This window comes from Vicia villosa, linkage group LG4 (assembly GCF_029867415.1).
Source record: "Vicia villosa cultivar HV-30 ecotype Madison, WI linkage group LG4, Vvil1.0, whole genome shotgun sequence".
NCBI classification, from domain to species: Eukaryota; Viridiplantae; Streptophyta; class Magnoliopsida; order Fabales; family Fabaceae; genus Vicia; species Vicia villosa.
In genome coordinates this window covers 117,661,056-117,676,330 of record NC_081183.1, presented here as the reverse complement: position 1 = coordinate 117,676,330, position 15,275 = coordinate 117,661,056, and the positions used below count along the sequence as shown (strand labels likewise).

General features: G+C 33.2%; 1 protein-coding gene and 1 pseudogene across 1 annotated transcript; both read left to right on the top strand.

Annotated features, from left to right (window-relative positions):
* Positions 1-872: 872 nt before the first annotated feature.
* Positions 873-4,346, top strand: LOC131597730 (pentatricopeptide repeat-containing protein At5g66500, mitochondrial-like). The gene is made up of 2 exons (XM_058870405.1): positions 873-928; positions 3,494-4,346. The coding sequence occupies exons 1-2, from the start codon at positions 873-875 to the stop codon at positions 4,344-4,346; spliced, it is 909 nt and encodes a 302-aa protein (XP_058726388.1).
* LOC131595102 (uncharacterized) lies at positions 2,912-8,560 on the top strand (annotated as a pseudogene).
* The last annotated feature ends 6,715 nt before the right edge of the window (positions 8,561-15,275 follow it).

Below are 15,275 nucleotides of genomic sequence, written 5' to 3'. Positions count from 1 at the left end.
CATCGATTTCTGAAAGTCGGAGAAGGGCAGTCGGAAGCCGAGCTCCTTGAACACGTACTCGTACATCGCAAAGCCATCCCCGTTGAACCGAGAGCATACGCGCTCGTCTTGAGACGGGCACGTCACTTGGTAATTCGGCGCTTCGCCCTCTCTCAAAACCTCGATTTCTGTAAAGACCCCATCTAGAGACTCAGTGTATCTGGAAGTGACCGTTAAGGCTTCCTCGGCTATCCAGTCGGCCGCAACCGTGCACTCGTAACTAAACAAGGGCATTGGAGAGACCCCTCCCTCGGCGTCCGGGCCGGGAGAATCAACATGGCCGTTATCAGCCAGAGAGGGCACATTTTGATCCTCGGTGATCTCGACGTCTGAACTTGTGGCCGTTGAGGCATCCGACTCGCTACTCCACGACGAATCAGATCCCGAGCCGGACTCCGAGCTAGCGCTCGAATCAGATTCACCTGCATGCAGAAGGGAGAAAGTGAATTCGACAGTTCATCAAATCCACCCTTCCACCGCAATACAAGCGAAAGGGTAGAGCAGGAGCGGCGAAGCCCCCGGCTAAACCCCCATCGAGGAAAGACGCCCGTCAGCCGAGGACTCGCGAAATGACGCGACATGACAACGAAAAATCATCCGAACAAGCACGATGGCCCAACGGCACATCATCTGGTCCTCCGACCCATACTAACCCCGGGCATCGCCTGGATAACCCGAGGAGGAAACAACGATCGCTCGTTGATTCCAGCCTACGTCTACGACGACGACCGCGAAAATAAAGCACACAAACCCTACGGAAAAGAATAAAGCAACGAAGAGGGAAGCGGACTTACGGGAAGACATGATGACGATGACCGGATGAGCTTCTCGATATGGTGAACAATCTGGAAGAGTATCTTCCGAGGAACGCCTGTCTGATGCCGAGCAGGTAAACGGAGAGAGTGAAACTTCCAAATGAGAGGATTTGCCCCCTTTTATAGGGAGAGGGCTCGGAAGGCGAAGCGTCGTTTCTCCTGACAAGCGCCGCCTCCTAGACCCTAGGCCATCATTACCTATGCCACGTCAGCGCGTGTCTCCCACGCGCGACGTTTCATCCCTCCACAGGCCGTTCCTCCGAGCACATCTGGTTGACGAGGAGCCATCTCATCGAGCATCTCCCCGGTCCGAGCATCAGGTAAAGTCACAGCTTCTTGACCAGAAAACTCCGACTTGGGGGGCTCCTGTTCTGGACTGGGCCAAGGTAAGGCCCACTATGATTTTCGGCCCAATAAACCTCAGAGGCCCACGTTCCTCTACGGCCCTCCTACGCAGATAAGATGTCCGAGCATATGACACCGACGTCCTCGGCACTGACGACCCCGCGAACGCCTTCGGCGCCGAGGACCCTGCTCCGCGCGGGACTCCTTCATATTCAACCCTCCGAGCAACACCTGTTCCACGTGGCTCCTAAAAGACCGCGTCTCCCTTAAACTTCGGAGCGGTTAACCAGGACAGAGGGCATGCACGCACCTCCGATATTTCCGCTCAGGAAACCTGGCAGTCTCCTAGTTGGGCTTGGGAATCCAACCCAATAGCGAGATCATGGCCCAGCGCTGGGGGCTATAAATACCCTCTTTAATTAGAGGGTCAGGTATTCAATTCTTACTCATTCCTAGCTAGTACCTGCGCTCCTTTGCTCGTCAACTTACTTTGACATTGGAGTACCTTGCAGGTACACCCCCCCTTCTCCTTCCTAGAAGATCCAGTCCGAGCAGCCTACGACGATTCTTCTGATCAGGTACGATCAGATAGTTTTATAAAATGTAATTTAAAACTAAAAGGAAAAAGTAATTCAAACATGCCCAGAGATTTTAATTTTATAGGTTTTAAAGAATATTTTTATGTACTTTTCAGAAAGTTATAAATAATTTTTTTACGTAATAATTATTTAGAAATATGTTTTTTTCCTAAATTACAATTGTTTTTTACAATTAAATAGCATATTTTGTCACCATATGAGATTCGCTTATTTTATTTAAAATTTTTATATATAAAAACCTTTGAGTTTTTGGAGCTTATTTCATTTTATTTTGTACTTGTGATTGGAGGCTTTGAATAAGGCAAAACTACATTCATGGTTGTAGAATGTAATTGGATCAACATCCATTGTTAATTGTAATTTATTTATGTGGAGTCAATGTACATTGGAATTTCTAAATCCATTCTAATGTACTATATTTGGGTGAGTACCCTTGTGCTCATATTTATATTGAATTGAATTGCCTATAAAAATATAATTGAGCAATGTATGAATCTTTAAGTGGATCTTTGACATTTTCGAATCCGTAAGAACTTTAAGTAGATCTTTGACATTTTCGAATCCACAAGGAGTAAAATGAGATGATGTACTTGTGATCACCACCCTAATGAGTCTTTTGACCATGGAATCCTACAAGGGAAGTAATGGCGCTGTAAGCCACACTAAAAAAAAGCCATACACTACTAGAAATACACGTATTTACTATGTCATTGAATTACATCAAAATTAACGTTATATGAAAGCTCATTTTGACGTTAATCTTTGGATATCTTGATGATATAGTAAATCATTATAGATTAAGCTCAAACTTTATAGGTATGATCTATATGATATTATGTTTCAATCCAACGGTTGAATTTAAAAAATATTAATTCGAGATGTAGTTATTGAACGAGTGTAACTCGTGGTGTAACTTTTCGGGTGTAATTTGATCCCTCCTCATATATATATATATATATATATATATATATATATATATATATATATATATATATATATATATATATATATATATATATATATATATATATATATATATATATATATATATATATATATATATATATATATTTATACTCTTTTCTCTTTTATTTATATAACTTTATTTAAAAATATTGTTCTTCACCCTAAATCGAAAACTGTTCCTCACCCTAAATCAAAAACGTTCTTCACGCTGAAATCGAAAATCGTTCTTCACGCTGAAATCGAAAATCGTTCTTTCACCCCGAAATCGAGAATCGTTCTTCACACTGAAATCGAGAATCGTTCTTCACCCTCAAATTGAAAATGTTCAATCGTTCACACAAATCGTTGACAAAAATGGTTCAATCACTGTGAGATTCCTTTTTCATCTTTCATTCACTGTGAGTTTCAGATTCCTTTTTCAATCACAAAAATGGTTTTCCAATTCTGAAACTCATCTATTTTATCTTTCATTTTCATATTCAGATATAGAGTACGTTGGGGATTTAGAACCAAAAACTGATCTGAGTTGCATATCTTCAAGTTCAGGTGATTTTATATTTTGTACAAGATTCGGTACATGAATGAGAAAATTGATTTGAAGTTTCATATCTTTATCCAGCATTTTCAAATTATGACCTAGAAATTTAAATCAAAATAGTGGCAAAACAGTAGTAAATTATATTGCTTGTTGGTACTATGTGAAATTGTGTTTGCACATTGCTTCTTTAGTCATTTGAAGGCTTTGGAACTTGGTAGACAGGTTCATGGGTTGGTGGTTTTGTTGGGGCGTGATTTGGTTGTTTTGAGTACTGCTCTTATTGATTTTTATTCTAGTGTTGGGTGTGTTGATCATGCTTTGATTGTGTTTTATAGTTTGAATGGTTGGAAAGATGATATGATACATAATTCGTTGATTTCTGGGTGTATTAGAAATGGGAGATATGGGGAGGCGTTTAAAGTTATGAGCTTGATGAAGCCTAATGCTGTTGCATTTACTAGTGTTTTGGTTAGTTGCTCTGAGAAATTGGATTTGGTTACAGGGAAACAGGTGCATTGTGTTGCGGTTCGTCGGGGTTTTACTTTTGATTCCCAATTATGTAATGTACTGTTGGACATGTATGCAAAATGTGGGGAGATTTCACTTGCCAGGTCAGTGTTTGATGGAATTCGTCGAAAGGATGTGATTTCATGGACTTGTATGATTGATGCGTATGGAAGAAATGGGTGTGGAAATGAAGCTATTGAACTCTTTCAGAATATGAGGGAAGATGGGAGTGAGGTGTTGCCGAATTCTGTGACTTTTTTATCTGTGTTATCAGCTTGTAATCATTCCGGGTTGGTGGAGGAAGGAAAAAAATGTTTCAATATGTTGAGGGAGAAATATGGCATTGATCCAGAACCGCAACACTATGCATGCTTCATAGATATCTTAGGCCGGGATGGTAATATAGAAGAAGTATGGTCTGCTTATCAAAATATGATTGAGCGGGGTACTAGACCTACTGCAGGAGTATGGATATCATTGTTGAATGCTTGCAGTATTAGTCAAGATTATGAAAGAGGTGAACAGTTTTCGATTTAGGGCTTGAATTCAGTAAGTATATCCTAAGTTAGAACCCACTTTTACTCCATTTCATTTGGTCATTTTTATTCTAGTCAAGCCAAATGTAATAGTTTGAATATGAATTCTATTCTTATCTTTACTTCTATATAGTTAAGAGATATGATTTGCTAAACATACAAGTATAGATCTTAATAGATTCTCCAAAAATAGATTCTCCCTAAAGTTACCTGAAGAAAAATAGCCATTAGAGAAGTTGAAAAAAATTAAGTTAGATGTCATAGGTACTCAGTTGGCACATGCTGAACGGAAAGGAAGAGAGGAATTCGAAGGAATAAGTAACAAGGACTAGATCACTGCACGCATTCTTCAGTTGTTTTATCTAATTAGAGGGCTACCTATGATTGTAGAAACTAGAGCATAATTTCCCAAACAGTAATTCCAAGTTCATATCAAGGTCTTCTTATTTATCTCCAGCAACAAATAGGTCTCACTGAAAGTTTCAAGGTAGTTAAAAACTTAAATTCAACGAATAATAATTTTTAGTAGGGATAAACTTTGAGGCACAGTAAGTTGCTTCTCTTCGATTGCCTTTTTTTTGTTGTTATTTTTTTTTATGATTACTCATTGGAATCACATTGTAGTTTGAATCTGAATGTTTTACGTATTGCAAAATTGGTTTCACTTGGATCGGATTCTTGATTATTTGGACTATCTAATAATGTGTTGGATGGATCTTTACAGGTGAAAGTATTTGTGCAACCTCATTACCTTGAAAACTTTGTTCAGGCATCATTCAATGCATTAACTGAAGAAAAAGTTAGAGGTTGGTGTTCATTTATGTTTTGTTTTACGGCATCACTCAAACTGATGATAATGAAATTAATGACTTTTTTTTAATCCTTTCCGAAAAAGATCAGCATTCAGCATAGTTACTGTTGCGAGATCAAATGGATAAGAGTTTGATATCAAACAACTCTGCAACTCAAGAGGAGTACATTAGAGGTATTTTAAACTTTCTTGATTTCGCATTTGCAAATTCGTCAGAAAATGGAAAAATTTTATGCCCTTGCACTAAATGTGTCAATTGCAAGAAGCGCTCTCGTATGGATGTTCTTCTTGTTTCTACCATTGATCCTGCCAAAGACCCTGTTAGATCAGGAGTCTCGCCGATTTTAGAGAGGCCAGAGGGAAACATAAACGGCGCGGTTACTAGTCTTATTGAGAAAAAGTTGAAAAGGAGAGCGAGGAGGGCAGTAGCTAAAATATCTGGACAAAGAAGTTCGATGGAGGAATGAGGGAAACTCCGAAATCTGAGAGAAGAAATATTCATGGGATTGATGTTAGATGCAAAGTGGTAGATTTTGGAAATGCTTGTTGGGCTGATAAGCCATTTGCGGAAGAAATTCAGACAAGACAGTACAGAGCTCCTGAAGTTATACTGCAAGCTGGTTATTTGTTCTCTGTCGACATGTGGTCTTTCGCTTGTATTGCTTTTGAGCTCGCAACTGGTGATATGTTATTTACTCCCAAGGTCGGACAAGGTTTTAGCGAAGATGAGGTATGATCATTCGTTCATATACTATTGTTGTTTAAATTATTTTTGAGTAAACAATCCTTTTGATTCTTGAATGTGTCAAACGCTACCGCTATAGTCCTCGAATTAACCAAAATTTCAAAACCATTCTCGAACATTCTTTGGTTATTCTCATGCTAGTTAAGGATATACATCAGTTATGATTACCTCAGATAGCATGTTAGAATAACCAATCTTTGCATTGTGCCGGTTTCAGGATCACCTTGCTCTGATGATGGAACTCCTTGGAAAGATGCCCCGAAAGGTCCGTATTTTGAATTGTTCTGTGATATGCTATATAGTATGAAGTGTTGTTAAATAGTGGCTATAATAATTTGAAGAAATCGCTATTTTTTGTGATCCGTGATTAACAAAAGTGAAACAAACTTTGACAAATCTTATACTTGCGCATGTTGCAGGTTGCGACTGCAGGAGCGAAATCTAAGGATTTCTTCGACAGACACGGTGATCTGAAAAGGATTCGAAGGCTAAAATTTTGGCCACTGAACAAACTATTGATCGAAAGATACACGTTTTCAGAGAGTGACGCTCATGAGTTTTCGGAGTTTCTTTTACCTCTTCTTGATTTTGTGCCCGAGAAGGGACCAACTGCGCAGCAGTGCCTACAACACCCGTGGCTCGCCGGAAAGGACTCAGTTCCTAGTGAAATGAGAAATGAAACCAGTGTTGAAAAAGTGGATGTTGGAATAAGCAACCTTAAAATGTTGAAATAAGCAACCTTAAGAAACCAGTGTTGAAATGAGAAAAAATCTTTTTGGGTTTTAAGTGAAGAAAAGGAAAAGAGTTTCTCGAGTTTCTCTTGATAAAAAAACATTGCTACAAGCACATAGATATGTGCTTTTCAACAACACTAATGTTGACCCCTTTCAAAGGTAAAAATGTTTTTGTTTTATACTCTTTTTGAAGTTTAATGTCTCTAATTTTAGTTTGGTATTTTTCTTAGAGAACACATTGACTTTATCAAGAGACGTAATCGAAATCGTCGGCTATCACAAATGTGATTCTGCTAATCATTTTATGGCATATCCATGGTTATTACCGCGCTTGCTGCAGATTCCATTTTGCGTGGTTGTTGGATGGATGATTGGATGCCCTATGGACTTAAATTTTCTGCCATTTGAAACAACTTCTCTTTTCATGTCAGTTATCATAGTTGCCTTCATGTTGCAAGTAAGTCGATTTCTGAGCTAAGTTCCTTCTCCTTAATTTGCTAAGTATACTAAAAATAAAATTGTAATTTTTTTTTAATCTTTACTTGAACTTTGTTTCAAAATGCAGAATGGAACTTCAAACTACTTCAAAGGAATAGTGCTCATTCTTTGCTATTTGATAGTTTCTGCAAGTTATTTTGAACATATTGATCCTATGTCAGTTGGTGAGTTATTGATCCTATGGCAGTAAGTTTTAATTGTATGTGAGAGAATACACGTTGATCGTCATTCTTGTTACTTTCTGGGAAGGTTTAAGGTTTGAAGAAATTGTGGGAGCCAAAGGAGTGCTTTCTTGATCCCTTCCTTTATCGCACCCTTCACTCACCCCGACCTCGTTTCTCTCCTCCTCGTTAATCCCTTCCTTTATCGCACCCTTCTCTCTTCTCAACCCCTATGGCAAGTAAGTCTCCAACATCATCAATCTTCCCTTTTCCCTTCATTCTCCTATTACTAATCAATTCTTCTTCTCCTTGTAATAATCAGTTACTCAATTTTCGTGAGTTGAATAATACTGGAAATCGCCTCATAGCTGCTCTTTCTCTGGTATCAATTTTCATTCAATTTATGTGAAATTTGATGCTGTTTTGGTATGGAGTTTGATTTTTTCTTCTTGTAGCCTAGATATAGTCATGTGAAGGAGATTAACCTTGAATTTGCTAGAGACATTGAAGACACACATCTCATACTTATTAAACAAAAGGTAATCATACTTGACAATGTAGAAATGTAGAATGTTGATTGTATGTGAGAGATTTTTTTGTTGTGTGTTACCAAAACTAATTCATTGAAGGTTATCTTGTTGGCCAAAGGAGTGCTTTCTTGAATTTACCTTGCAATTTATTTGTTCTATATTGAAGTTATGATACCTTGCAATTTATTTGTTCTATATTGAAGTTATGATAACAATTTTGGACTATACTCGAAACATCTTGTGTTGATTAATTTGAACTAATTCATTTTGATTTGATAACATCTCATTGGTTGCAGGTATTTGAAGTACCTGAAAAAGAAGTATTTGAAAAAGCATTATGTCAATAGCTTGAATTTGAATATAAACAGAGTTGTATCCTTCTGTAGAAGGTGTGGGATATTGTTATGCATAGTTTATTTAGTTTTGTTTGCATATTGATCATTATTTATTTATTATTTCAGGAAAAATTTAGATGCAGATACATGGAAGTGAAGATAGCAGGACTTTCAAAGTTATGGATACATCAACATACAAATATAAAAAAAAGGATTTTTATTTTATTTTATGTGAAAATTCAAATATAGAAAATAATAATATGGAGTTGGATATATACTAAGATGTTAAGGATATGATTTATTTTGTAATTAGTTTTTATCAATATAATGTGAAACCAATCTTTCTATATTGAACTATTTGAATTTATTTAATAAAAAATGGTATAATAGTTTAATTTTAGTTATTTAGCTTTGTCATGGTTCAAAATGTAATGAAAAATATTTTAAATGAGTAACTTTTATTTAAATAGTAATATTTTTCAATTATATTAAAAATTGAATTTATAAATTTATTATATTTTTATATAATAGATTATATTATTTAAAGTTCTAGTGACAGCAAAAAGAAAACAATCCGTAGCTAGAGTTTCTATTATTTGTAATACTAGCATAGTATATAGTGACACTGTAGGAAAAAACTTAACCGTAGCTAAAAGTTATTGTGACATTCAATTTGGTGTCACACTACACCCCCTTAAAGTTGACGCCAAGTGTGGGTGTCACTCAAAGTCCAATAGACATTTACCTACAGATTATTGACTTTTAGTGACACTTTTTGAGTGTCACCGAAAGTCAATTTTCTTGTAGTGCCACCATCTTGTTTTCAGATATTTTAGGTGTCAAGGGAGTAATTTTAATATAGTTAAAAATAAGTAATACATGTATTTGTATGTGGTGGATTATTTGTTTCGAAGATATCATTTTCTTATTACGAGAATTTCAATTTGAATGACACATAACTCATAGTAATAGCTATAGGTAGCTCTTTAATTTTTTGTGATGTTATTATCATAAAACTAAACTATATGCAAAATCAATCAACTAAGAAATATTGGAGGATTTATTAATCAAATAAAATTTTATTTCACCGTAACAATAAATATACATTGAGATGCAATTTTGTATTATCATCTTTTTATTCTCTGTACATGTATCACATTATCTAAGTAGTTAACACAGGCGGTAATAAACTGTTGGTTAACTTTGGAGGATGATCTCCTGAACAATTGCACCAAGTCTCAACACATTTGCAACCAAGATTTGGATAACGACTTTCACAAGTTTCATCACGGTGACAGTGAAGTGAGACAATAGGACCTCTTGCGTTTGATATCTTACACATATCTACATGCATATAAACATTAAATGATCATCAATTCATCATTAAAAATTATATCATATTTTATTGTGATATTTGCTAATTGATACATTCATCTAAAATTTGAAAGAGATTGAGATTAGAGGAGTATGATTTATGACCTGATGCAATGATAATGAAAATCAGTAAGATTGCAAATTTCACAGCTGAATATTTTTGGGTATCCATATTCACAATGGAAGATAGCTTGTAGTTAGAATTTGTATCTGTAGATACTCTAGAGATAATACCATTCTTTATTTATAATAGATTGTATAAAGTACTTTTAAAAATGTACCGAATAAACTATTATATAAATTATATATTAAAAATAGTATAAAAGAGATTTTATTAGTTTTAGAATTTAAATATAATTAAATTAATAGTTAGTACATAATTCAAGTCTACATGTTTGAATTATATTGTATATAATAATCAATCCTTTTCACGTATTTAATTATTGAAATTATAATATAACAAAAAAATAAATTATGTTCAAATTGATAATTAAATTACTTAAAGTATACATTTTACAAATAGTTTTATCAATACCTAAAGTATACATTTTACAAATAGTTTTATCATTACTTAAAGTATACATTTTACAAATAGTTTTATGTTTTTTTTTTTTACCAAATGACACTTTTTAACAAATAAATAACATATTTTGTTTGTAATAAATACATGAGGCCTGTTTGATTTAGTTATAAAAAACAATTTTTTTAATTTTTAAAAACTCAAAAAAACAAAAAAACTTGTTTTATAATACAATTTTATAAAATATTTTTCAAAACTGTTTTATATTTTTCTTAATTTTAAAAACATAAAAAACAAAACATTTCTTAGGTGTTTTTATTTATAATTCTAAATTTTAATTACACATTACAACCAAAAGTGTTGTTTTATTTTTACATTTTTATTATTTTTACTTATATGACGAGTGAAAGTATATATATATATATATATATATATATATATATATATATATATATATATATATATATTTTGGATGATTTGTTTTCATTAAAACCTATATTGATTATAATGTAGTAATATAATTAATAATATTAAAATAAAAGTATAATTTCAATAATAAAATGATTTTCGTTTAATTAAGATATATATGTTGTCGATATTAAACAACTTACACGGCAATCAATATTTTAAAACCTGAATTGATGATCAACCCAATGAGATACCAGATTACTAGTTTATGTTCAAAGTAATTCCTTGTGTCGAAGCAGGTTGCTCGACAGAGACAAGGGAGTATCAAAAAGATTTATTTGTGTGGGAATAGTTTGTTACACACAGATTTGTTTTAGATCTAGATAGATTTAATTTAGATTTAATTTAGATTTAAAATAGATTAGATTTGATTTAGTTCCAAAATAAGTATTTTGGGCTTTTATAGTTTAGGGCTTTGGCTTAGGGATAAAGCTAACCTAAATCTATAAATAGGAATTAAACCTCAACATTTTGTAATCAAGTCAATTGAATTGTATTCACAGAATTTGTAGTTGCAAGTGAATAACAAAGTTTTCCACAGTTTGTGGGCGGAGAGTTACTCTGCAGAAACCTTAATCTCTTTTCTTCTTTAAAATTCCTTTCTTATTTTCATCGTTATTGTGTGAGTGAATAAAATCTCATGCATCAAGATTGATAGAAATTCATCATAGATATTTGTGGATTTCCAACATCTGGTATCAAGAGCTTCGGTTTATCGATCAAGGGAGGAAGAAGAAAATCATGATGGTGGTGAATTATAGGAATGGAAATTATCCAGCAAGTCTACCAATTCTGAAAGTAGATAACTATGAGAATTGGTGCAAACAGATGAAAGTTCTATTCAAGTGTCAAGGTCTTTGAGATCTTGTAAAGGATGGAATAGAAGAGCTTGAAGAAGACGCTTCAGAAGAAGAAATAGAAGAAGACGAAGAATTAAGGAAAAAAAGTTATAAAACACTCTTTATAATCCATCAATGTCTGAGTCTAGATAACTTCAAAAAAGTTAGTGATTTAGAATCTGCAAAAGAAGCTTGGGAGATTCTTGAAAAATCTTTTGGAGGCGCTGAGAAGGTGAAAGAGGCGAGGTTACAAACTCACAAAAGAACGTATGAACTGCTTCAGATGGAAGATAGTGAAAGCATAACTGATTTCTAGCTTCACTAGGATTACGAAACTAGTGAATCAAATCAAGATATGTGGAGAAACGTTAACAACAAGAGATGTTGTTTCAAAGATCTTGAGGCCTTTGGCCCCTAAGTTCGACCACGTGGTTGTAGCCATAGAAGAGTCAAAGGATTTGTCAAAATTGACAAAGGAAGAACTTCAAGGGACGTTTGAATCTCATGAACAACGAATGGCTGAAAGAGCAGCAAGCAAGTCGAAGAGTGATGTGGCTTTCCAGGCTCAGTCAGCAAACAAAGGCAAAGGAAGTTGGAATGGAAATAAAGGTAGAGGTGGCTACAACAATTCGACTGGTCGGAGTCAGCAAGAAGGAAACTGGTCGAATAAAAAAATCCTCATACCAAAGCAACCAAAGATGTGGTGCTGCAGGTAGAGGAAGATGTGGTGGTCGAAAACCTGACAAGAGTCACATTCAGTGTTTCAATTGTCAAAAGTATGGTCACTATTCTACAAAGTGTCCAGAAAAGAATAAGGACCAAGAAAGTGATGCAAAGCTTGCAAAGCAAGAAGAAGAAGAAGAAGAAGAGATGATGTTGATGGTCCCAACAAAAGATGAAGATAAATTCAAGGACCAATGGTACTTGGATTCAGGATGCTCATCACACATGTCTGGAAGGAAAGATTAGTTTATCAACATAAAGCTCTCAATGAAGAACATGGTGAAATTCGTAAATGACAATACTCTAGCAGCTGAAGGTATTGGAGACGTTCTAATTATGAGGAAAGATGGCAAGAGGTCAGTAATTTCCAATGTGTTGTACATACCAGGCATGAAGAGCAACTTGCTCAGCATTGGGCAGTTGGTCAAAAAGAACTACAAAGTGTCGATCAAAGACAAGATGATGAGAGTCGTCGACGCAAGTGGAAGGTTAATCTTGAACGCTCCTATGTCTCAAAATAGAACCTTCAAGATCGAACTCGATGTGATGGAGCACAAGTGCCTTTCGACTGCAGCTAGTAGAGATGAATGGATGTGGCACTATCGACTAGGTGATCTGAACTTCAAAGACATCAAAGACTTGAAAAGAAAGAATATGGTTACAGGACTGCCAGAAATTGACATTCCACATGAGGTATGTGAGGAATGTGTGCAGGCGAAGCAACACAAGAATAGCTTCAGCAAGGATGCAGGATGCAAGTCGAAGGCTATTCTCGAAATCATATACTCTGATGTATGTGGTCCTACTTAAAGTATACATTTTACAAATAGTTTTCTGATTTTTATTTTACCAAGTGGCACTTTTTAACAAATAAATTACGTATTTTTCCTATAATAAATACATGAGGCATGTTTGATTTAGTTTTAAAAAACTGTTTTTTAATGTTTAAAAACTCAAAAATATAAAAAACAGAATAAAAAACAGTTTTGTAAAATACTTTTATAAAATATGTTTTATAAAAATATTTTTAAAAAGTTTTTTAATGAAGAGAAAAAAATTGTTTGATAATATCAATTTCAAAAACTGTTTGGAAAATAGAAAAAAAAATTCATTCGGAAAACTAATTCTTATTTTGTAATTGGACCTTAATTTTTATATTGATGAAAACTGTTTTAGAGATGAAAACAAAAAAAAAATTATTTTGTAATTGGATCTTAGTTTTTATATTAATTAATTAAAGGTGAACTTTTTGAATTATAATTATTGATTAAATGTGAATTACTAATAGTTAAATACAAAAAAAATATAAATTTAATGATAAAATTTTTTATACTTATATATAATTTATTTATTTTCGAGTCAAGTTTATAACTTGTTCACATAAAATACAATTTATATTTATAAAGTTTATAACTTATTTACATATAAAATTTTATATAATACATTCTGCAAAAATTGAAACCCCATCTTATTATCGTAAAACTAAACTATATGCAAAATCAATCAACTAAGAAATATTGGAGAATTTATTAATCAAATACATAAATTTTATTTTACACTGTAACAATATATATACATTGAGATGCAATTATGTATTATCATCTTTTTATTCTTTGTACATGCACCACATTATCTAAGTAAAGTGTTGGTTAACTTTGGAGGATCTCCTAGACAATTGCACCAAGTAATTTGAACACATTTGCAACCAAGATTTGGGTGACGACTTTCACAAGTTTCATCACGGTGACAGTGAAGTGAGACAATAGAACCTCTTGCATCTGATATATATCTTACACATATCTACATGCATACAAAATAGGGGCGGAGCTATAGCCCAGCGAACCCGGGCACGCGCCCGGGCTCAACCTCTCCTTTCGTTGTATACTCCTCACCTAATAGTTGATTTTTTAAACAAAACTAGGGATAAAATTAGTAATTTTTAGACAAAATTATATTAAAAAAAGGTATAAATTTTTTGGACAAAATTAAGGGCAAAATTTTTAAATAAAATTAAGGATAAAATTAGTAGAAACAGAGTGTAAAATTAGTAAAAACAAGGTATAAATTTTTTGCCTAGACTCCCTAAAATTTTTGGCTCCGCCACTGCATATTAACATTACATGATCATCAATTCATCATTAAAAATTATATCATATTTTATTGTGATATTTGCTAATTGATACATTCATCTAAAATTTGAAAAATACTAAGAGTAGAGGAGTATGATTTTTGACCTAATGCAATGATAACGAAAATTAGTAAGATTGCAAATTTTACAGCTGAATATTTCTGGGTATTCATATTCACAATGGAAGATAGCTTGTAGTTAGAACTTCTATCTATAGATACTCTAGAGATAATACCATGCTTGATTTATAAAAGAGATTTTATTAGTTTTAGAATTTAAAATAATCAATCATTTTCACGTATTTAATTATTGAAAATATAATATAATAAAAAAATTATGTTCAAATTGATAATTAAATTACTTAAAGTATACATTTTGCAAATAGTTTTATGATTACTTAGAGTATACATTTTACAAATATTTTTATGATCTTTTTTTACCAAATAGCACTTTTTAACAAATAAATAACACATTTTGCCTATAATAAATACATGGGGCCTGTTTGATTTAGTTTTAAAAAACAGTATTTCAATTTTGAAAAACTCAAAAAGAAAAAACTTGTTTTATAATACAATTTATAAAAGTATTTTTCAAAACTGTTTTCTATTTTTTAATTTTTAAAACATAAAAAGCAATACAATTCATAGGTGTTTTTATTTTTAATTCAAAAGTGCTGTTTTTTTTAACATTTTTATTATTCATACTTATATGATACTTATATGATGAGTGAAACAAGTTTATATATATATATATATATATATATATATATATATATATATATATATATATATATATATATATATATAGGGGACGACTCAAGTGAGAACACTTGGTTATTATGAGAAATGAGAACAATGAATTACGACCATTAAATTTTGATTTTGTTGATTTTAATGGTCTGGATTGGTTTCTCTTTCTAGGATCCTTAATATTTATTTAAAATCAAAATCAATCCAGTTCATTAAAATCAACAAAATCAAAATTTAATGGTTGTGATTCATTGTTCTCATTCTCATAATAACCAAGTGTTCTCACTTGAGTCGTCCCCATATATATATATATAT